The 24,679-nt window shown below is 49.2% G+C and overlaps 1 protein-coding gene across 1 annotated transcript in view; it reads right to left on the bottom strand.

The window, feature by feature from the left end:
• Positions 1 to 24,327, bottom strand: part of SEPTIN12 (septin 12) — a 72,360-nt gene extending 48,033 nt beyond the window's left edge. Inside the window, exons 1-3 of the mRNA XM_035131210.3 lie at positions 24,113 to 24,327; positions 23,824 to 23,981; positions 6,210 to 7,550 (exon numbers count right to left, since the gene is read on the bottom strand). Coding sequence (XP_034987101.3) covers positions 6,210 to 7,550; positions 23,824 to 23,878 — 1,396 coding nt within the window. The 5' untranslated portion in view covers positions 23,879 to 23,981; positions 24,113 to 24,327. The remainder of the gene's footprint in view (positions 1 to 6,209; positions 7,551 to 23,823; positions 23,982 to 24,112) is intronic.
• Between the last annotated feature and the right edge of the window lie 352 nt (positions 24,328 to 24,679).

Below are 24,679 nucleotides of genomic sequence, written 5' to 3'. Positions count from 1 at the left end.
GATGATAATACTATCTATTTTATGTATTATTTTATGTATTTTATGTATTATTGGTTTTCTTTTTCTTTTTTTACTGGTCTATGACCGTAATAAAGATATTATTATTATTATTATTATTATTATTATTATTATTAGTCCAGCGGTTGGGAAATCTGTGGCCCTCCATGTGTTGGTGGACATCTCCTGCCATCCCTCACCATTGGCTGCAACTGCAAACTCTCTCTTAGTTCCTAACTTCTCCAATCTTAATTATGGCTCACTCCGTTTCAGTGCACACTTGCAATTTTTTTTAAAGCCTGCACAAAAAAATTGTATACATTTCCATGCACACATCTCCTAACTATACACATTTTTGTTTGTAGTTTTGCCTAGTGCATGCATTTTTGTTAAGCACTCCCCCCCCACTAGAATGCATGTTGCTTTGTTTTTTTCCAATACACTCTTGTCTTGGACACATTCTTTGGTTAGAGAACTGTCTGCATTCCAACATACAAAGTGTGAATTTTGAATGGTTGTATATGAGTAAGGAGGAGAGGATGTTGCCTTAAACTGAGTCAGACCACAGGTCCATTTAGCCTGGTATTGTCTACCCAAGCTGGCAGTGGCTTTCCATGATTTCAGGCAGGGACCTGGCTCAGCTCTACCTGGAGATGCTTGCATGCAAAGCAGGTGCTCTGCCACTGAGCATCGATATTAAAATTTGAACCCAATGAATTTCTCCCTGGTCTCTAGTTGGGAGTCCAACAAAACCTGGAACACAGGTCCCCTACCTCCGATTTAACCAAATCTTTTTAATCCATTCCTTTTCAGAGATACCCAGCATCTCCAGGTAGGCCGCTGGCTGGGGCAGTTTGGAATTGGTGCCCAAAACCTCTGGAGAGCACCAGGTTGGCAAAGGTTGTTGCAGGACATAGACCAAGGGCCTCCACCGCATGTGTCTGCATGAAACTACCCACTCTCGTTTAAAATGGGTGGGAAGGGCCTATAGATAGTGGGGGAGATGTGGGCCTGCAAAGAAAGGTGGCTTTAATAGCAAGTTTTTATTGTATGTGGGGTGGTGGTGAAAGGGAGTCCCTCCCCACAGGGAACATGTCTGGAGGAGCCCATTGTCAATAAAGAATTAAATTCTCACCCACTCCCCACCCAACTTCACCTTGAGTGAGTACACAGCTGTTCCCTCCTGTTGCTTAGGTGTCTAAACATCTTAAGAAATACTATTTGGACATCCGCCACCTCCTCTAGTTGCAGGGTGGAGTAAAAAAAAGACTTCAGAACTTGTCCCCAAGCCAAGGAAATGAGGAGAATCAAGAAAAATGGTGTTTGTGTGTGTTGGAGGGGAGCTACAACAGAGAGAGAGGGAACACACACAATCAGAGCTGGCATCGGTACAAAATCATTGTCTCCCAAACAAGAGGATCCGCAAAAGAAACAAGCACTTTTTTTTGTCCTAACCTGCCTCATCTGGGCAAACAAACAGTTACGATAAAGAGCTCGTCTGAGGATGAAGACAGATGATAAGTTGCTGAAGGCGGGTTGAAGCAGAGAGCTCGGCTCTTCATCTGACTCATTCCACCATTACCTCCTGATAAACTCTAGTTTTCCAGGTGTGTGTCTTTGTGTATTGTACTGTTTCCCATGGATCAGGCGTCACCGCTTGCCATGCTTGGGCACTTGGAGGTCCAGCCAGTGGTGGACCAGTGGCAGACCTTAGAGTCTCAGATTTCAGCAATGCCTTGTGTGACGCCAAAATCCTGTGCCCCCTGCCTCTCGCCTTCCATTGGATGTCTTGGCTGTGGTGTCCCTGAAACTCCACACCTGGTGTGACTGTGCTGGTCACACGCTTCCCTAGATCTACCTTTGGTGGGGCGTGCCAAGATCTTTCCACCCTGGTCACCACCATAGTTTCCCCAAAATGCAATGCTCTGGAACTTCTGCCACTGGGGTATTGTGGGTAAGAAATAAATAAACTGGGTGGCCAGAAGGGTTTAACCAACCTGTGTGGGGAAGGGGAAGCTCTAGGGGATAATGTGGGTGGGCGGGCAGGGGAGACAAACAGAGCAAGCAGGGTGGCACATGCAGAAGGTCCCAGGTTCAATCCCCAGGCTCTCCAGGCAGGGCTGGAAAAGACCGCTGCCTGAAATTCTGGAGAGCTGCTGCCAGTCAGTATAAACTAGGCATCCCCAAACTGCGGCCCTCCAGATGTTTTGGCCTACAATTCCCATGACCCCTAGCTAACAGGACCAGTGGCAGGGATGATGGGAACTGTAGTCCCAAAACATCTGGAGGGCCAAGTTTGCATACGCCTGAGATACAGTGACATTTTCCCTCCTCTCCTAACTAGATTTTAGGGCCATCTAATGAAACTGATTTGCAGGAGACTCAGGGTGGGCAAAAGAAAGAACATTTTCAGTGAATAACTTACGGAACTCTGGGCCACAAGATGTAGTGATGACCACATTGCTTAGACAGCTCTAGAAGAGGGTTGGATAAAATCATGGAGGACGCATAGGTAACCTAGGGAGCTACCTTATACAGAGTCTGGCCACTGGTCTTTCTAGCTCAGTATTGTCCACACTGACAGGCAGCTAATTTCTTTTGCTCTGAGGGCAGCATTCAGTCTTGGTCATCCGCCCATTGGCTGCTTGATAATGGTAGGTGTGGCCAAAAGTGGGTGTGTCCACCCACACTCTCTCACATGCCGGATGCACAAAGGAACTATTGGCTCCTCTCTACTCATCCAAAAAATCATTCTGGTGACTGATGGAGCACTTGCATCCTCAGCAGAGTGCTGAGTTCCACCCACCACGGAACTGAGTCTGCTGCTAATTTGATTTATTTCCACTGCTGCCAAAAATCAGTGGAGGCTTGGAAATGGAAATGAAATTTTGCTTGGGGCTCTGGATCACGCCTAACAGTTAGATGGAACCTCCAGCTCCAGGGACAGTATACCACTGAATACCGGGACTATTGGGCTTCCCCAAGGCATGGTGCTGACCACTGTGGGAAAACAGGATACCAGACTAGGCTGACTTTTTTATTTTTGGTCGGTTCCTAGCTGAGCAGTCTGTGAGGGGAGAGACCCAGCACATTCCAAAACTCAAGAGACAAGAGGCTGTGCAGCCAACATGACACAGAAGAAACTGGAACAGAGAACCGCTTTGTCCTCCTAATGCCTCAAATATGAGGAAGCTCTGGAAAGTAAACTTCCTTCAGTTTCCATCCAGACACTGACCGAGATCTGCCTCATCGAAAAGCTATGAGCAGAAACTATGGCTGACCCCGAGGGAAGGGAGAACAGGCAGCAGACTTTGAAAGTGGCCCAAGGCCTGGCCTTCTCTCCAAGTGACCCAGTGTCTTCTAGTGATGGGGAGAAAGTCATTCAGTCTGCATCTAAAGGCGAACCTCCATAACCCACCCTTTCCAAAAGCAATATGCGAAGCGAAACACAGCTGCCTTCCAAAATTCGCACTTCTCCAAATCTTGCAATGCATTTCTGTGGCCTGCGGCCATGTCATGCATTACCCAAATATCTGTATTATGTGGGTAAGGTGTGCATAAAACACATATATATTGGCGGGCATAACATACAAAGAAAAGCATTGCATGAGGGGAAACAGCTTGCAGAAATGTGTGCACATGAAGCAAAAATGCGCATGTTAGGGGAAATTCACATGAAGATGCTGATGAATTTTCATGAGGACATGTGTGTGTGTGTGTGTGTGTGATGTAGAAATGTGAAGAAGTGAAGATTGGAAACATGAGAAACTGAGAGAAGCTGAAATTGACAGATTCCCCCTACATAGTGTCCTCTGAAGAGAGAGGAAGCCTAGAGCGGCCCTGAGATGAATAATGGGTTTGGGGAAAGTCTGACATTCTGGCTCCTCGGTGACTTGCAAGCAACCTTGATAGTCCAGCTGCATGCCTCATTCCTGCAGGGGAAACAGCTGGGTGGCTCGTCTTAAAAGCAGTGGCTTCCAAACTTCCTGCCCTTTGGGGGGAACCCCTTTCATGTCTGTCTGCTGGAGAAACCCTGCCCCTGGTCACAGAGGCTGGCGTATCACAGGGGATCGGGACAGGGAACGCATCCGCACTCAGCATCCTCACAGGGACTTTGGAAGCTAGTGTATACCAAGTCATGCCATTGGCTCCTTTTAGTTCAGTAGTGCTGGCATTGCCTGGCAGTGGGTCTCCAGGCAGCAGCCTTTGTTCCCGTCACTATCTAGATAGGCTGCTGATTTTCTGCAAGCAACACATGTGCTCCACCACAGGGTTACAGCCCTTCCCCTAAAAAGAAACCACGTCTTCAGGGTTCTGAACAAAGGGCTGGTTTAAATAGGAACATGGTCAGCGGTCTTGTACTGAGTCAGGTCATTGGGCCCAGACTAGCTCACTATTGAATCTTCTTTCCCATCCCTACCTGGAGATGCTGGGGATTGAACCTGGGCTCTTGGGAATGCAAAGGAGATGCTCTACCTCTGAGCTATTTGGGATTGGTGTGTATTGGGGTGGGCGGCTTGGGAACAGCCATGGGGCCAAGGGCTATGGAGGATATGTCTCAACTGGCAGCGGAAGAGAAGGTGGCCTTCCATCAACACAAGAAAGATTGGAAGTTCTCTGATACATAGACTCCTTATTTGCTCACATGTCCAAGCACTGGGTTCGTCTGTGCCACCAGACATTTCCCCCTTCCCCTCCTCCCACTTTCCTGCACAGAACACATTGCCTTGACTGATTATGACTTAGTTTGTATTGATCGATCGTATTTCCAGTTTTCTTTTTAGAAAGCTCAATGGAAAAAAATATTAACAATGGACGGGAGTGGGAAGCTCAAGGGTTTTACAACTTGCACCGATGCAACAGGAACCAGCCGCTGCCGAGTTCCAGCGGGAATTACTCCCAGGGAAATATGCGTAAGGATTGCAGTCATGCTAGTCTTAATAAATTAGGCATTGTGCTATGTACTGCTGTCTCTTTGTGTGTAATACTGAACCAACATACCTTCCTACACTGTCTGATTTCTTGTGGGATGCGTGGCTGTGGGCTGTCATGAACTCATGTCCTTTAAAATCACACCACCAGGCCACTGGCCCTGGGTGAAACAGCCCCTCTCTCCCCCACTCTCTCAAGACCACTAGAAGTGAGACACTTTGCAGCCAGAGGGGTTGGGGCAAGGGAGTAAAGACTGACAAGCACCGCTGATGGTCTCTTTCCAGAAGCAATGGTTGCTTGGAATCAATTCCATATGCAACAGACAGGGCCTAGAACAGAGGGCGAGGAACGGATGCCCCTCGAAACGTGTGACTTTTTGTTCCCTTCCTTGGGTGGGGCTCATACCAGGTACCTCTTCTGCAGGCTTTGGAGAGAGAGAGAGACGTTAAATGCGATGTTGGGTTAAAAATTCATTGCCTGGGGCTAAGGAGGATGTGAGAAAATGAAACTGCAAAGGAATCTCTCTGTGTGTACTATAAATGGCAAGTTCTGGAGTGAGGCTAGGCTACATAGCTCAGCTTTCTGAACGGGGTGAAACAGAAAAGGAAGTAAAGTGCCCCTGGGCACATACAGAGCACCTCCCCTTTGTCACAAACAACCAGCAGCCTGTCCCCACACAGCAGGTGTCAGCACTGAGATGCCAGCACCAGGCATCACTAGTCAGGACCCCCACCATCACTCATTTATGCTTTGGTCCCTTCATCCCCTCTCACTGCTGCAGCCCCATTCACACTATACATTTAAACCACTATGCTACCACTTTAAAGAGCCATGGCTTCCCCTAAAGTATCCCCAGAGCTGTAGTTTGTTAAGGGTGCTGATAGTCGCTAGGCCCCTATTTCCCTCATAGAGCTACAATTTCTAGAGTTTCCTGGGAAGAGGAATTGACTGTTAACCCGCTCTGCGAGGGAAACTGCAGCCTCCTAAAAAAAACCTCAGCACCTTTTAACAAACTGCAGCTCTCATAATTGTTTGGGGGAAGCCAGGGCAGTTTAAAGTGGTATCACAGTGGTTTTAAAAGTATGGCGTGAGGGTGCCCTTTAATTCCTCAGCGACCTCAGCATACCACTGCAGAAATTAAAACCGCAACTGGGAGGCACCAAATAAGCTCTCCCGAAATTACGGAACCTCTTTTGGAGGCTCTCAAAATCCCTGAAGTGTTTTTACCAGAGGAAGAGCATCAGGGATTTTTTTTAAAAAAAAATCCAGGCAAAACTTACCTTCCTTCAATATGTCTTGTAAATCCTTCTTCTCCAGGGACACCTCGAGAGGCCTGTTTGTTCCCACAATGAGACCTTCCCTTGTGCAAGAAGACGACAGGAGAGTCTGAAGCTTGGAGGCCTCCTGGGAGAAAGTTGAGTCGATCCTCTCAGCTGGGGAACCGCTGAATTCTCTCAAGATGGGTACAGCTGGGATACCGGTACCTTGCAGAGGCCCCATCGCTTGGTACCCGAGAGAGGAAGGCTGAGAAGTGACCTGTGCTATCTGAGGCTCTGACACCAGCCGGAAGGAAGCAGCCTGAGGCGATGCTGCCAAACCCTCACTGCCTCCTATCCCTGAAACTGTTCCAGAAGATGGCAACAGGGAAACACTGTCCTTGATGACAGCTTTATCCTCCCCGGCTACTTCATGGGGTTGGTGGGGCAGTACGGGGCTGGTGCCAAGACTCACCTGAAGCTGTGCCTTAGGTAACGGTCTGGGCCTAGAGTCAGTCACCACTGCTGGGACAATACTCTCCGGAGTCTTCCCAATCAACCCATCCAGGCTGATGGGGAATTTCTGCAACTTGGTCGTCTGCCTGGGGCCCACACCAAGAGGGCTCTCAGTTGCCAACTGGCTTACCTCCAAGGGAGGAACGGGGGACTCCTTTCTCACCAGAAGGCTGTTCTTCGGCAGTGGGGACACGCAGTTGTGTTTGCCGGAGCTCCGAAGAATGGCAGGGTCCATGTTTGGCGTGGAGCAGAGCGTCGGGCTGGGTCCCTGGTCTTCGGCAATGTGCAGGTCAAGCGACGGCAACGAGCTGTGGTTGCCGGTGGCCTTGGAGACCTGCCGGATGGGTCGGCCCACCTCAGCATGGAAGACGTTGCCGTAAGAGGAGAACTTCTTTAGGATGGGACTAGGGAGGTGGGAGGCCCCGATTCCCAGAGATTCGGATTGCTGGGTGCTGCTCCGGGGGCCTTTAGAGGCCACGGGGCACTCCAAACTGGAGGACGAGCTGTGGAAGCTCTCGTTGTCGCTTTCTGGCCCCAAGGACGAAGAGAGCCCGTTGGGGTTTAGCCGAGTTTGGAAGGACGAGACCCTGTTGAGGTTGGTCCCATTGGCCCGAGGCGGGTGGGTGGTGCCTCGGTTGAAAGAGAGACTGCTCCCAATTCTTGACTTGAGAATGGGGCTGTGGGCTGGGCTGGGGCTGGAGCTCAGGCTGATGTGGGCTTGGTATGTGGGCTGGATAGGGGGCCCCAACCTTTTTCCTTCTCCGTTGCCTGTGGAGTGGATGACACCAGGTGGGCTTGGGCCAAGGGGTACCTCTTCAGCATCTTCCATATCAAAGGACCTCTTGAGGGCTGCAGAAGATAAGAGGAAGTTACCCGTTAGGCAGACAAGCACCCAGAATGCAAAGGACCACGTTCTTTTTCCAGCCCTAAGGGCCGCAAATCCTTCTGAGGGCCAAATGACAGTGGTGGTTGGGGCCCAGACCAGAGACAAAAGCGGACAGAACAATACATGCAGATTTCACCTTCTTCCCCGGTGGAGAAATGATTGCTGCTCCATAGAAAACAGTTCAGGTATCCAAGGTTTTAGTGCAGCTGTGAGTGGAGTGCAGAGAGCCAACTCAAAAACCTTTCGGAGGGTCACATGCTCTTTTCTAGTCAAAGAGGTCTTGCAGGTTTTTGGACTCATGCAGAAACTTAGAGGCCAGAAAGCATCCCACGTTCACACCTGGAGCAGTAGACCCCTCTTCTAAAGAGCATTTGAGTCACTGGCAAGGAAAAGAAATGCTCTCATCTGACTGCAGCTCTTGAACAGCCATAGCTCCCCCAAAGAACCCTGGGACCTGTAGTTTGTTAAGAGTTCTGAGAGTTGTTATGAGACCCCTCATGGAACTACAGTTCCCAGGACCCTTAGCAATATCCTTTGGGGGAAGTCATGACTATTCAAAGATTATAAGAAAGTTTTAAATGTGTGCTGTGGGTGTGACCTTAATTGGATAACACCCATCTTTTATCTCTGTGTATGTAGGGGAGTAGCATTACACCGAATCAGACCATTGGTCCATCTGGTTCAGTATTGTCGATACTGACAGGCAGCAGCTCTCCAGGGTTTCAAGGCAGGGAATCTCTCCCAGCTCTATCCAGAGTGGCTGGATATTGAACCTGAGATCTTCTGCATGCAAAGCAAAGACTCTAGCACTGAGCTATGGCCTTTGCTCAAAGTAAAGTAAGAATCGAGTCTTCGTGGTTCTGGATCAAGGGCTATATTAATTCAGAAGCTGCCTTATACTGAGACAGACCAGCAGTCCATTTAGCTATTGGCTCCCCGGGGTTTCGGAGAGGGAAGATTCCCAGCCCTACCTGGAGATGCTGGGAATTGATTCTGGGACCCTCTGCAAGCAGATGCTCTCTCACCGAACTAGAGGGAGGAAGGGAGAGCTGGCAAGAGGCAGGCAGGCTCTCCTATTGGCTGCCTCCTTCAAACAGACGGTTTTGTTAGCATCTTCCAAAGGGGAAACCAGAGTCGACTCTTGGATCTACTCCTGAGGCCTCTAATCTCCTGCATCTAATTGTTTGCTGTGTTTTATCTCCCCTGCGATACCGTATCTGTGTCATCTGCTTCAAAATGCCTCCCGGGGGGCAAGGGGTAGGAACAACACAGTAACCGCTTTATTCACCTCCAGCCGCAGAATGTAAAGGATCCTGCCTGAGGCATCCCCGAGTAATCAGATCTGGCTCCCTGAACTGTTTCCCTCCTCGCTCATTTGGTGGGTGCCCCAGTTTAACCAGGGGAAGCCAGGGCAAACGAGAGTTCGCGAGAGGAGAGGCCAAAAATGCATGTGGCGATTGGGATGGCTAAATTCCTATCTTTTACACCAGGGACAGGGAACCTCTGGCAGACAGAGGGGGAATGTGCATTTTTTGTATTTTTTTTTAAAAAAAGGCTGTGTATGTACTACGTAAGAAGAGCCTGCTGGATCAGGCCAGTGGCCCATCTAGTCCAGCATGCAGTTCTCACAGCGGCCAACCCTCAAGCACAAGAGCCCTCTCCCCTCCTGAGATTTCCAGCAGCTGGAATGCAGAAGCATTACTGTCTCTGACTGCGGAGGGCAAAGCATCACAATCGTATCTGGCAGCCATTGAGAGAGCCTTCTCCTCCATGATTTTGTCTAATCCTCTTTTAAAGCCATCCAAGTTGGTGGCCACCCCTGCTTCCTGTGGGAGGGAGTTCCAAAGGCCAACTCTGAGCTGCAGGGGAAAGGGCTTTTCCTTTGTTTGGCCTGACTCTTCCAGCATTCCGCTCCATTGGATGCCCATGAGTTCTAGTGATGTGAGAGAGGGAGAAAAACTTCACTCTACCCGCTTCCTCCATGCCAGGCATAATTCTATAACCTTCCATCAGGTCGCCTCTCCCTGCCCTTTCCTTGAAGCTAAAGAGCCCCCCCCCCCCTGCTGCACTCTTGGTATGTACTTTCCAATTACAAGCCACCCAGAGCCTCGGGGATGGAGAGGGCTACACACTCAAAGCGCCAGGGCTTCCCAGGCGCAGTGTTTGAAGCGCCAGCTGGTGTCCGGGGATGCCAGCATCCTAGCCCAAGGGGACTCCAGCCATCCGTCAGCACCTCTGACAGCTTCTGAAATGTGATGCTGCCTTTCTGCCAGGCTGTTTGAGTTCTCCCTGGTGGGGATGGGAACGCCACTGCCTGCTGGAGGCAGGAGAGACAGGACGGCATACCCTAAACAAACAATGGACTGGAGAAGATGCAGCTAAACTTCAATAAAGCCAGCAATGTATTTCCTCCTAGGCTGTGGAAGGCTGGACCGAACTTGGGGGCAGCTGTATTGGTCCCATTCAGCAGTAGGAACAGAAGGGTTCCCCAAGGCAGCAGGGTTGGTTAAGAACCTTTCAAAGAGACGTTAGGCTGTATATACACTACAGCAGTGTTTCTCAACCTTTTTTGGGCCACGGCACACTTGTTCCGTGAAAAAAATCACGAGGCACACCACCATTAAAAAAGTTAAAAAATTTAACTCTGTGCCACCCTATATTATAATTATGACTGTAAGAAACACTTGCCAAATATTGCTTTCCGGCGGGTCAGTGTTGTGTATTGGCGGCCGCCAGGCACGTGACAATGCAAATAGCCCTTCTCGTCACCGCACGTCGCGGCACACCAGCCAGCATCTCGCGGCACACTAGTGTGCCGCAGAACAGCGGTTGAGAAACGCTGCACTACGGTTTATGGGACCCAGGTGGCGCTGTGGGTTAAACCACTGAGCCTAGGGCTTGCTGATCAGAAGGTCGGCGGTTCGAATCCCTGTGACGGGGTGAGCTCCCGTTGCTTGGTCCCAGCTCCTGCCAACCTAGCAGTTCGAAAGCACGTCAAAATGCAAGTAGATAAATAGGAACCACTACAGCGGGAAGGTAAACGGCGTTTCCATGTGCTGCTCTGGTTTGCCAGAAGCAGCTTTGTCATGCTGGCCACATGACCTGGAAGCTATACGCCGGCTCCCTTGGTCAATAATGCGAGATGAGCGCGCAACCCCAGAGTCGGTCACGACTGGACCTAATGGTCAGGGGTCCCTTTACCCTTTACACTACGGTTTATTGTGCATCCAGTGAGCTTCATGGACTGCGGTGGTTTTAAATACTGCAACGCTTGAGGTTTTTTCCCCTGTTTTACATTCAAGCAACGTATAAATTCTATGAAATAAACTGTGCTAAAGGAATGGCAAGCACTCACCCCTGGACTTTTCTGTGACAGACTTTGTAAGAAGTCAGAACCACCACTGATGGCAGAGGCTGGAAACAGCAAAGTTGGCAAGCCCCACAGTCCTTCTTGAAACCTACTCTCCCCGCTTACTGGCTTGATAGGACAGAGACTCCTCACTCCCAACACACTCCCAGCTCTGGAGCAATCCCTGTCCCAGAGAACCCCCTCTGCCCCAGTTCATCGGCCACATGGGTTCAATTATATGCTGGAGGGATCTCTGGCCTGACAGGCTCACCGAGGTACATGCAGGTGTCTCTGCAGCTGATCTACTTCCTCGCCAGCCCTGTGGCTTTTTGGAGGTGAAAGTGGCTCTTCCAAGCTACTCAGAAAGGAGGAGAGGTTACACCTGGAAGGAAGGGCACAAGAGGGGTTTCCTATTGGAGTCAAGCAGGCGTGAGAGCTTGCTCCAACAAGCCCAAGGCGCTGCTGAATGAATACTGGCTGGGCCTGGAATGTGCGCTGCCAGGTCCCACCTAGGAACCAGCCACCTGTTGGGGAGGGAAGGAGCTTTGCTCATGCAGGAGGCAAAGCAAACCTAAGAGCATGCTGGCCTATCTAGTCCAGCATCCTGTTCTCACAGTGGCCACCCAGATGCCCGTGGGCTACAAGCAAGCACGATCTGATCACAAGGGCACTCAACTTTCCTGAGGCTTTCTGCAACTGTTATTCAGAAGCATTACTGCCTTTGATAAGCCCTCTCCTCCATTAATTTGGCTAACGCTCTTTTAAAGCCATCCAAGTTGGCGGCCACCACTGCCTCCTGTGGCAGAGAGTTCCATAGATTAACTATGCATTGCATGATGAAGGTTTTTCTTTTATCTGTCCCGATGGATCTCCACAAGATCTAGGCTTATTGGAGAGGGAGCAAAACTCCTCTCTATCCATATTATCCATGCCATGTGTACATTTCATAAACTTCTATCGTGTCTCCTCTTAACTTGCCTTTTCTCTAAGCTAAAACGTCCCATACTGATGTTTGATCTTTCAAATTTATTTGCACCACCCAAAGATTTCCTCCACCTTCCACAATCCCCCACCAGGGGCATACAAAGAGGGGGGTGGGGCGGTTTGCCCCGGGTACCACCTTGGGGGGGGGGTGACAAGATGGCCCACTGCCTTCCCCCCAGCTGTGGATCAGCCAAGGGCGCACATGTGCGGCACCCATACTGGCTGCCGCGCATGCGCAGTCCATACGGGCGCCGCCAGGTGGTTTGCCCCGCCCCGGGTGCCAGAGAGGCTTCCTCCGCCACTGTCCCCCACCACAACAACCCAACCCAAAACAAGAAATATTGTCCATATCTATGAGCTGAAATAGTCCTGCTCCCAAGCCAGCATGTGTAGAATTGTAGCCTTAGCTTTGCAAAAATAAGAAAGAACCCAGATAAATCTCAAAGACCACAACGAATGTCTGAAGCAAGTTTATGCTAGTGATTTGTAATAGATTTTTTTTTTTAAAAAAAAAGGCTCCTCTGTGTTGTTCCTAACTTCTACTCAAGACTAGACCCACTGAATCTAAATTAATAACGACCATTAAGTTTAATGGGCCTACTCTGAGTAGGACTAACATTGGAAACAACCTTGTGTGTCTGGTGGTCTGGAGGAAATTCCTACTTGCCTAGCAGCATAGGAACACCAGAGACCTTCTGCATGCAAAGCAGGTGTCCTTCCACCCAGCTGCAGTCCTCTAGTATGCTGAATAACACCGATGGTGCATCTACCCCAATACTGTCTATACTGACTGGCAGCAGCTCCCCAGGGTCTCAGTTAGGGAGTCTTTCCTGGCCCTACCTAGAGATGACAGGGATTGAACCTGGGACCTTCTGCATCCAAAGCAGATGCTCTTACCATTGCGTTACAAGCCTTCTCCTGTAGGAATGTCAAGCAAACCATTACTTTAATTTAGTTCCACTCCTCTAGCTGCCTTTGCCTCTACCTGCTCGGCTGGAGTGTCCATCACAAACTATAACATTTACTACCTCCCTCAGGGCGAGGAGAGGAATCCATTTCTGCACTTTGGCCTGCGCTGCTCTCAGAGGTCAAACCCCTGGCAACTCTGCGCTGACCCCTGAACTAGGCAGAGGGGGTGGCACAAAACACTTTGTCATTGTCAACACGGAATCAAAAGGCCGACTTGGAGGGCCATGGGGCTCCTCAACCTCTCGTGCTGGACACTCACACAGCGTGCATGTCAATCCAGCCGCCTCTCAGGACTGGATGCCAGCCAAAACAGCCTTTCTAAACCCTGCAACCATCTGGCTTTTAACCTGCTCCATTGCAGGGTGGGGAAGAGCCATGGCTCAGGGACAGAGCATCTGTTTTGCATGCATAAGGACCCAGGTTCAATCCCCGGCATATCCAGGTTGGGCTTGGAGAGATTCCAGTCTGAATCCCCGGAGAGCTGCTACCAGTCAGTGCAAGCAATACTGATCTAGATGGACCAGTGATCTCACTCAATATAAAGGCACCGTCCTAGGTTCCTAACTGCAGAGTGAAATGAATATGGCTGTGAGCCTTGTGTCATTACAGAGGGAAGCAAAGCAGGCCGAGAGCTGAGATGTGGGTAGTCAGGGTGTTACAGGAGTGTTCCTGTTTTATTTATCTATGAAATATTACAACGGGAACCTCAGTATTCCCAATGGTCACTAGCCATTGCTGCTCCAATGTCAGAGGCCAGATGTTTCTGCCACTGAGCTCTCAAACAACAACCAACCACGGACAAACAACGCAGCTGCTTTTCTCTCCTTCTCTCCATGCAATCCTTCCAGACCATCTTCAGGGACAGAATTGGGGTGCAGAAAAATAATGGTTGGCCTCCCTACATTGATGACCACTGCTGTTGCTTGTGTGGCAACAGAGCCTGTATCTGGAACTGATACAAGTAGGGCAAATTGCAGTAGCAGCCAGCTGCCCCCAAGAAATTGTGCATTTAACAGCAGCTATTCCTCAACTAAGATCATGGCTACTGGTCCCATCACCTCCTGGCAAAGAGAAGGGGAAGGAATGGAGGCGGTGAGAGATTTTACTTTCTTGGGTTCCATGATCACTGCAGATGGTGACAGCAGTCACGAAATTAAAAGACGCCTGCTTCTTGGGAGAAAAGCAATGACAAACCTAGACAGCATCTTACGAAGCAGAGACATCACCTTGCCGACAAAGGTCCGTAAAGTTAAAGCAATGGTTTTCCCAGTAGTGATGTATGGAAGTGAGAGCTGGACCATAAAGAAGGCTGATCGCCAAAGAATTGATGCTTTTGAATTATGGTGCTGGAGGAGACTCTTGAGAGTCCCATGGACTGCAAGAAGATCAAACCTATCCATTCTGAAGGAAATCAGCCCTGAGTGCTCCCTGGAAGGACAGATCCTGAAGCTGAGGCTCCAATACTTGGGCCACCTCATGAGAAGAGAAGACTCCCTGGAAAAGACCCTGATGTTGGGAAAGATGGAAGGCAGAAGGAGAAGGGGACGACAGAGGACGAGATGGTTGGACAGTGTTCTCGAAGCTACGAACATGAGTTTGACCAAACTGCGGGAGGCAGTGCAAGACAGGAGTGCCTGGCATGCTCTGGTCCATGGGGTCATGAAGAGTCGGACACGACTAAACAACAACATTCCTCTACCCCTCCATAACCCACCCAGAACTGAGATTTTTGTTGTTGTTGTTGTTGTTGTTGTTGTTGTTGTTGTTGTTGTTGTTGTTGTTGTTTCGCACTCGTTCTGGCCTGACCCAGTGAATGAAACCCAATCTCTGGAATGTGGCTTCCCTAGCAATTGAGAGGACTGATGGCTGAAAGGTTATTGCCAGTAATTATAGGTGTGAGTGCATTCCTTTGGAAGCAATAACAGTATCGCACACACTTGCTCGCGTTTGGTGAGTAAAGGATTTCTAGATGGGTGGTGAGCAAAGGATTTCTAGATGGGATGGCTTCCCCCCCCCCCCAACCCGTTTCCTTTTCCCGCCCCCACATGGTTGCCGTGATCTGCAGCAGCCAGGGGGAAAGGAAGTCTGTTCATCAGCTCAACAGGATCGCCCACATACACGCTCCTTGAAACTGTGGCAAAGTGTGTTCACTGTTCTCTAGGAGCAGATGAAAATGCAGAATAAGGATGCAGTGGGTGCAGAACTCAAGCTTCTCGAGAAGAAAGGTTTTTTAGTCCTCAGGGCTATGGCTTCTAGCCTTCTGAAAGTGTGTCGACAATGCCTAGTGAAAACGCACACACTTTCAAGCATATTACAGCCAAGGACTAAAATCTTGCATTAAAAAAAAGAATAGGGAAGAGAAAGGTGACTGAATTTAAAGCACTTTGCACTCCACTAACACATAGGACCCGGGTGGCGCTGTGGGTTAAACCACAGAGTCTAGGGCTTGCTGATCAGAAGGTCGGCAGTTCGAATCCTTGCAATGGGGCGACCTCCCGTTGCTCGGTCCCAGCTCCTGCCCACCTAGCAGTTCGAAAGCACATCATAATGCAAGTAGATAAATAGGGACCACTCCGGCGGGAAGGTAAACGGCATTTCTGTGCGCTGCTCTGGTTCGCCAGAAGCAGCTTTGTCATGCTGGCCACATGACCCAGAAGCTGTCTGCGGACAAATGCTGGCTCCCTCGGCCTATAGAGCGAGATGAGCGCCGCAACCCCAGAGTTGGACACGACTGGACCTGATGGTCAGGGGCCCCTTCACCTTTACCTAACACATAGTCAGAAACTATCTGATAGTGGTACTTCTGACACTATATCACACATATGTGGAAGGGGAAGGCTGAGGAAACACTATTCTATACCACCACACAAACCCCTGCAGTGTGAGGAAGGGCCACAAGACTCAGGCAGAGCCACAGCCTCCCATACAAATGCAATCCCCAGCACTTCTGGGAGAGATTCCTGTCTGAAACCATCCACTACCAATCAGTGAAGAGAATACTGAACTAGATGAACCAATGTTCTAACTCAATATAAGGCTGATTCCTCTCTTCCTATACTCTTCCATGGAGCCCTGTGTTGGGGGAAATGGCAGCCAGCTGTTTTCCTCTAGCAGATCCCAGATTAGATCAGACCCTGTTGGGAACAGCCTGTCCTCTTTTGTCTTTCATGTAGCCATGGTGAAAACCAAAGACTAATACCAGAAGAGCTCTGCTAGAGCCACCTAGTCCAACATCCTGTTCTCACTGCGGCCAGTCAGGTGCCCCAAAGGGAAGCCTCTCTCCACTTGCGATTCCCAGCAACAGGTATTCAGAGGCAAATGAACTCTGGCAATGGAGGAAGCTTCATGGAAAGACAGCAGGCAGGGCAAGAGCAGAACAGTCCACTTTTCCGGTTGTTCAGCAGCAGCTGATATTTAGAAGCATGCCGCCTCTGATCTTGGACATAGGATGTAGCCATGATGGCTAGTAGCCATGGGCAACCTTATTCTCCGTGAATTTGTCTCACCACTCCAAGTTGGTGGCCATCGCTATGGGCTTATCCCACTTCCTCTTAACCCAGGCCTTTGGGCTGATTTATATTCCACAGCCTTTTTTAATGTGTTTGTGGGAAGGGGGGGTTGAGTTCCTCCATTCCTCTGATCTTTGGGGTTGGTTTGCCCATCGTTTGCTCAATGTCAGTAAAAACGGCTACATTTTGGAACACCTGCCTGCGGATAAAGGCACAGGAGCAGGGCCAGAAAGTAAAGGTGACAACCCTGGACTTTGTGTGCGCATGTAAGATCGTAAGAGGAGCTCATCTAGTGCAGCGCCCAGTTCTCACAGCGGCCAAGCAGATCCCTTTTCTGGGAAGCCCACAAAAAGGACCCGAGCACAACATAATGGTCATAGCTGATAGCCATTGGTAGACTTACCAATGTGTGGCTGGGTAGATGCACACCTCCCCAGATCTTTCCCCCCCTCCCGTTTATTTCCACAATTTTTGATATTTGGACTCCTGTGTGAAAACCTCAGGAGTTCCCTTCCAACCATTTTGTCTAGCCATGCTCACTGTGAGTCTGCCCCCATCATCCTAACCCACGGACCCCCTCTCAAAGAGGGCTTGCTGTTCTGTGCTTGGCCATGTCCTGAACAATTCTTGTAATCTAAGCACCGCAGAAGCCCTGCCTGCAAGCCTCCGCTCTCTCCGCTCCAAAACTTTCCTTAATTACAATCTGTGAAATGCTGAAGTGGAGACACTGCGACAGCAACAGCTGGTAATTGGAAGCCGCTTGTTCTTTCGGGTTTTCTGCCTTCTCTCTCTCTCTCTCTTTCCCTAACCCACTCCCTCCCTCTCGCCCCCCCCCTTCCTGCCTTAACAGAGACAAGCTGGTTATTGTAGGCTCTCGATGAGCACACACAGGCCGTCTCCCCCTCCTCCCAACACACACTGTGGAGGCTCTTCAGGATAATTCGGTATCTTAATGCTATGGTGGGGCTGGGTTAATTACCTGCATTTCAACCCAGTGTGTGCAAACAGCTGCTCTCCAGAGTGGCTGCCTGCCAAACACACCACTGTTGCTCACTGCCAACAACCCAGACCAGAATCCTCTGCTCTGTGCAAGGGTTTTCATAGAATTATGTGGTTGGAAGGGATCTTGGGAGTCATTCTGCTCTGGTCAGACCTTACCTGGAGTACTGTGTCCAGTTCTGGGCACCACAGTTCAAGAAGGATACTGACAAGATGGAACGTGTCCAGAAGAGGGCAACCTAAATGGTCAAAGGCCTGGAAACGATGCCTTATGAGGAACGGCTTAGGGAGCTGGGTATGTTTAGCCTGGAGAAGAGAAGGTTAAGGGGGTGACATGATAGCCATGTTCAAATATATAAAAGGATGTCATAAAGAGGAGGGAGAAAGGTTGTTTTCTGCTGCTCCAGAGAAGCGGACACGGAGCAATGGATGCAAACTACAAGAAAGAAGATTCCACCTAAACATTAAGAAGAACTTCCTGACAGTAAGAGCTGTTCGGCAGTGGAATTTGCTACCAAGGAGTGTGGTGGAGTCTCCTTCTTTGGAGGTCTTTAAGCAGAGGCTTGACAGGCATATATCAAGAATGCTTTGATGGTGTTTCCTGCTTGGCAGGGGGTTGGACTGGATGGCCCTTGTGGTCTCTTCCAGCTCTATGATTCTATGATTTGTGTTGTGTACACACCAGCCATCTAAAGCAAGCATGCAGTAATGCTGGAAAAGGTAGTTTATCGCTTGTGGAGTTACAATTCCCAGCAGTCTTAAACTATAGTTCCCAGGATTATAGTCTTTTGGGGGGGGTGCTTTAAATGTATGGCGCATGTGCAGCCCTAGTCTAATTGGGCCGGGCAGTATTTATTTTTCTATTGTATTTATAAGCCCGCCTCCCCCCCCCCCAAGGAGCTCTAGGTGGCATACAATGGCTCTCCCCCTCCTGGTTTAATCCCCACAACAACCCTGCGAGGTAGGTTAGGCTGAGGGGCCCAAGGTCACCCAGTGAATTTCATGGCCAAGTGAGGATTTGAATCCTGGTCTCCCAGGTCCTGGTCTGACACGCAAACCACTACACTATGTTGGCTCTCAAGGTTCCATTCCATCCCATTAATAGTTATATAAGTGTAGGGAACCTCAGTCCTAGGAGCTGAACACAGCCCTCTAGATCAGGCATCCCCAAACTCGGCCCTCCAGATGTTTTGGGACTACAACTCCCATCATCCCTAGCTAACAGGACCATTGGTCAGGGATGATGGGGATTGTAGACCCAAATCATCTGGAGGGCCAAGTTTGGGGATGCCTGCTTTAGATCTTCCTATCTGGCCCTCAGAACTCCGTCTAGGCCACACTTGTTCCTGCTTCACGGAGACCTAAAGTCCATCTAGTCACACATATCTTGTCTCCCCAAGTAGACAACCAGATGATTCCAGGAGTCAAACAGACACAGCATGAAGGTAGCAGGTCTACCTGGTTTCAGGAACCCAAAGATATACTGCCTTGAAATGAGGAGGTTCTACTTAACTATTACGTCTAGTCCCCCATAGGAAAATGCCTAGCACTAAGTTAGGGATGGGGGAGAAATTTGATTCAGTTCATTTATAAAGGCAAATGTACCTAATTTGCACATACCAAAACAAGACACAAAACCTAAACTCAGCCATCTTTGGCCTTCACACGCCTCCAAATTTTGCAATGCAGCTCTCCAGCAATGCATATGAATATGCATATGCTAAGGAAAAATGTGCACTGAACATGCATATAGTTCTGAAACGAACATACAAAAATGAATTATATTAATTATATTAGGGGAAATTGCTTTGCAGGTATTTGGGCATATCCATACTCTTTTCCTCACTCTTTCCAGGCAGAGGGTTCCCCTTCCCCCAACCAAGCTTTCCCCACAAAAACCTGTTCAGTAAAGCTGAATCGGAGCAAATGTCAATTTGGGTTTTCTGCAGATTGCTGTTTGCTCTGATTGAGCTCTAAAGAGCAGGTTTTTGCAAGGAAAGCTCCGGAGGAAAAAAAAAGCGCACTCAGACATAGATATAACTTGCGGACCATGCCTGGAAAAAGTAGAGGAAAAGTAATTATGGACAAGCACTGAGTCAAAACTGCATATACAAATGGGTGCATTAGAAGAAATCCACACTGAAGTGCTGATGAATTTATGTTTTATAAAAAATAAATAAAATTCAAACTGCTGTGGAAATGTGGAAAACTGAATTTAAGATTGGGAAAAGGTGAGGAACCAAAATGGGCTGCTTCACCAAGTCCCTACACAGAGTCCAACTGTTGGTTTTATATCTTAGAGCCAGCAGGATCTGGCCAATGGGGCATGGAACCCAGCATCCTGTTTTCATGGTGGAGTCTGCAGGCAGGACCTGAATGCAACAGCAATCTCCCCACTTGAGGTTCCCAGTAACTGGCATTTGGGAGTGTAATGCCTCTGAAAGGGGAGAAAGAACATTTAGCCACCATGACTAGTAGCCCCTGGTAGACTTAGCCTCTACAGCTTCATCTAACCCTCTTAGAAGCCATCCAAGTCAGTGACCATCACTCCTGGTGGGATCCAATTCCAGAGTCCGGCTGTGTGCTGTGTGAAGAAGTCCTTTTGCCCAACTCATGCGGGTGTTTCCAACAAAGGTGGATCGAGATGGGCAGAGGGCAAAGGTCCCTGCTATTTGGGTTGGGCAGAGCTCATTTTCATCTGGGCCAAAGAGAGGTGGGGTGAATATATTTCTTTCAGGAACGGTGGAAGCAAGAAAAGGGAGGTGATTGGGGGTGGGATTCTACTGCAGGAGTTTTTCACAAATTCCATCTTTAAAGTACACACCCAAAGGGCCCTTGGCATATCGAAAGCCCTTATACAAACACAATAAAGTACACAGAGGCACCATATATTTCACACACTCACCAGGTCAAATTTTCTTCGGATTAACGCACACTCACTCTATATTTGCAGAGAACGGTGGGAGGTTTAAGCCTGACTTTGCTACTTTGGACAAAGCCAAGGGCTCGGCTGAGATCATGACAAGGGATGAGACAGCCATGGGGACCATCATCATTTAGGGAATCATAATCATTATTGTCATCATCCAGTTATGTGAGAGGCCATAGCTCAATGGTGGAGACTCTACTTTGCAAGCAGAAGACTCAAAGTTCATAGCTGAATCAAACTAAGGTATACTCACGAGTAGACCTGCTGAAACTAATGAGCTGAAAAGTGTCAGGCCCATCTGATCCAGCATCCTGATCTCAGCGGCCAATGCAATCTCAACAGCCTGCAAACAGGACCTGAGCAGAGGAACAGTGTCTCACCACTTGTGAATCCCAATAACTGGTACCCAGAGGTGCACTGCCTCGACAGTGGAGGTGGAGCATCGCTACCGGTATCTATCAGTGAATTAATTCCAATGGATCAATACTGAGTATTATGCAGTTTTTTGGGGGGAGGGGGAACCTCTGACCCAGGGGCTGGATTTAGCCATTTGTATCCGATTCTTGGGAGTCTCCCACGGGTCACACCCATCTCTGCTCATGGTCCACCCCTTCCTTGAGTGGCTAGCTGGGACAATGCCTCTTGTTTGCCTGGGTAGAGAAGCAAGTGCACATGGAGGAACCTCTTGACATTTGCATGGCATACTGTACAGACGGAAGAGTTGTATTCTTTGCCCTAACCCTTCCAGAAGATTGTCCACAAGGGAATGTTGGATGCAACCTTCAATCTCCAACATCTCCAGAAAAGAACCCACTCTGAAACCCTGGAGAACTGCTGTCAGTCGGTGTAGACGATACCGAGCTAGTTGGACCAACCATACAACATGCATTTATCCCTATGGCACCTTGTGCACAGTTCTTTAGCTAGCATGGGAAGACAAGGTCCCTGCCCGCAAGAAGCTTTCAATCCAGACACTTGGTGCTGGGCAAAGTCAAGCTGTGCAAAGGGGGAGTGAGATAGTACAAGGGCAGATGGGAGGAAGACCACCAGAAGAACCTGGTTGCCAGATCAAGCCAAAGGGCCCTCTAGTCCAGCACTCTGTTCTCACAGTGGCCAACCAGATGCCCCAATGAGTAGTCTACAAGTAGGACGTGATCACTCCTGCCAACCTAGCAGTTCAAAAGCACGTCAAAGTGCAAGTAGATAAATAGGTACTGCTCTGGCGGGAAGGTAAACAGCATTTCCGTGCGCTGCTCTGGTTCGCCAGAAGCAGCTTAGTCATGCTGGCCCCGAAGCTGTACGCCAGCTCCCTCGGCCAATAAAGCGAATTGAGTGCCACATCACCAGAGTCGTCCGCGACTGGACCTAACGGTCAGGGGTCCCCTTTACCTTTACTTTTTAGGACGTGAGCACAACCAGGTCTAGGGAAGAAATTCAATTCAGTTCACATTTAAAGGCTGTTTCCATTCCTTTGAAGCTTGGCTTCCAATAAAAGCTGCGCTACTCATCTTACTGTCTGCTGTGGCAGAAATTTATGTAATTAATTGCATTTTATGCCACACCGTTCATTTTAGCGCAATGCAATAATTACGTATCTGTTGCAGACCACCACCAACAACAAAAGACTACCAATCGTTTTCACTGGTCTGATCTCCATTTCAGTCATAGTATGAATAAGCAAATACCGGCAGCTTTTGCTTCCATTTCCATCAAAATTCTCCAGCACCCCTCCCTATAGTCCCAGAGGACAAAGGCTGGGTCCAGAAGCAAATCCCAGACTGCCCGCCTGCTCCTTCAGAAGAAGGTACAACCCCGTTCAGAGCAAGCAACCGGCCAACTTCTTAACACAAACGTAAAAATTGACATCCATTGCTCCGCCTACTTTTGCCTTTAGCCCCACCCACCACTGGTATGAAGCCCTGGGGAGGTTGTCCAGAAAGGAATGTCACCTTCAGCTGAAATAGGTTCCTCAACCTTGGTCTGTCTCTAAAAGGGGGTTCACCTACATGCACAATGGAATTGACATGAATGGTGGAAAATTCCAGCCTCCTGATCCTCTTCCTGATTAATATAAAATATGTTCAGAGGAATCTGCCACTGCCTCTCTCAGCTTGGAATCTGTTCAGTTCTTCTTCATGTGATTCCCCCACCTCACCCCCCCCCCCCAGCTGGCTGGGTAACCATGAACTTTATTCCAAAATGCTAAGTATGTTGCAAAACACAGAAATGAGAATATCCTACGGAACGTAGAAATTCTATGACACGGTGCGATGGGCTAGAGAACATCAGAGGTCCAAATCTTCAGTTAGGATAGCAGATGGATTGTTTTGTTAGCACTACTATAATGCTATTCTCATGCAATCCCAACTCTATATTGCATTATGTGGTTGTATTTGATTCAGAGTCCAGAATGTCATTATCTTCCATGTGAAGATAAGATGCTTTGAATGAAGCACCGCACATCAATAAACCGACTGATTCGTTTCAACTGCAATCTTGAGTCTGCAGTGTTTATCGCTGGTTCTGTCTGAGTCCCTGTTTCACTGGCTTGCTAAATGAGCAAATCTGAACTCTGACTGGAGTACCCAAGTGACCATATATATTTTTACACAGTTCCTGCAGAGAAAGCCCCATCCTCTGTTGGAGACGCTGGAGAGCTGCTGCCAGACAGTGTAGACAATATTGGCTCAGTATAGGGCAGCTTTGGATTTTGACCAGGAGACTGTGCACTCTGCATTTAAAACATTTGAACTCTGCATCCAAATTCTACACCAAGAAAGCTGAAACTTATACCCTACACAATTTATGCAATTTGCATCTTGGGATAATGTATATGGTTTGCATAATTTAGTCTGATTTTGTAAGTACCAGGTGGAGAGCGGGGAGGGGAGGGTCTATAAAGGGCTCCAAAGTGCACGCACACTTACTCCACGCATGAAATACTATTCTGACCTCTGAGGAGTGTCTGCACACTTTCAATGATATCTTTGCAGGCATGAGGACTAGAAACCTTCTAGAATTTGGAGATGCACAGGTAGCTGTTTCCAGCACCCGAAACGGCATTCTGCACTCCTGCAAAATCATGGTTACACACAGCCCAGGGTGTGACTGTGCGGTGAACTTTCACCTGACTTTTTTCTTTAAAAAATAAATAAATTAAGCATCAAACTCCAGCAGATTTTCTTGGGTACTTTCCTACTCTGAAAAGAGGATTGGAAACAGCACCAAGTTTATACAGACCCAGATCTGCCACTACCCACACTTTAACATTTGGTGCATCTCTCTCTCTCTCTCTCTCTCTCTCTCTCTCTCTCTCTCTCTCTCTCTCTCTCTCTCTCTCTCTCTCTCTCTCTCTCTCTCTCAAGTTTTCCAGGGAAGCGAGGCACCCCCCTGCCTTCTGGAACTGTAACCCGCCCCCTCTTAGCAGGAACCATATGGATGGGGAGGGCAAGAGAGTGACACTTCTTTGCCCGGACGCCTGGGTCCCTTGGCCCTACCTTCAAAGTCAGAGAGAATCCCATCCAGATGTTCCTTGACAGACAGCTGGGACATCTTGCCTTCAGGCGGCTTGGTCCTGGGACGAGGAGGGTGGCCGGCTCAGTCCTCGTGTGCAGCCAGAACTGCCTCCTCTCTGGGGGACCTGCACTTCTTAAGACTGCAAAGAAAAAGAAAAGATCTGGGATCGTGGTGAATGGGGTGTGTGTTGGGGCATTATTTATTATTATTATTATTATTATTATTATTATTGCTTCCCCAGTTCTCAGGCTTTGCGGCAGCCACACTCACCTCCAGACTCTGAGCTTCTACTTCAGAAAGAGAGTGCAAGAGGGAAGGGACTGACTTTCCTTCTCTCCTTCTCTCTCTCTCCACCCCCCACCCCAGAAAGCCCCCTCCCCACCCCACCCCCAGCTAAACCCTTCCGGGGATCACATTGGCTGAACGGGCTTGGCTGGGCTTTCCTTGTGGGGGAAAGAGGAGACGAGGGGAGGGGAGAAAGCGGAGAAGGGAGGGAGGGAGGGAGGGGACGGGCTGGGCTTGGGTGGAGGGGACGCCAGCCTCGACTCCGAGCTGCTTTTGGCAGGCAAGGAAGAAGAGAGCAAAGGGGTGGGGAGGGGGAGAGAAGGAGGTGGGCCTACCACTTTAGAGAAGCGGCAACAGGCAGCTGCGCTGGGGCCAGAGCGCTCCCTGTTTGCTTATTTTTATGGGGTTCACAAGCCTGAGCCACCGAGGCCACCAGCTCCTCCGGCTCCAGCTGCACACGACTGGCCCGTTTCCAACAAAGGTTGCCAATTTTTCCTTATGAGCCCCGCTCCTGCGCTTTTAAGCAGGAGGCCTACAAAGCGAAGTTGAGCA

This window comes from Zootoca vivipara, chromosome 13 (assembly GCF_965207765.1).
Source record: "Zootoca vivipara chromosome 13, rZooViv2.hap1.1, whole genome shotgun sequence".
NCBI lineage: Eukaryota > Metazoa > Chordata > Lepidosauria > Squamata > Lacertidae > Zootoca > Zootoca vivipara.
The sequence above is the reverse complement of the archived record's forward strand: the minus strand, read 5'-3'. Positions and strand labels throughout refer to the sequence as shown.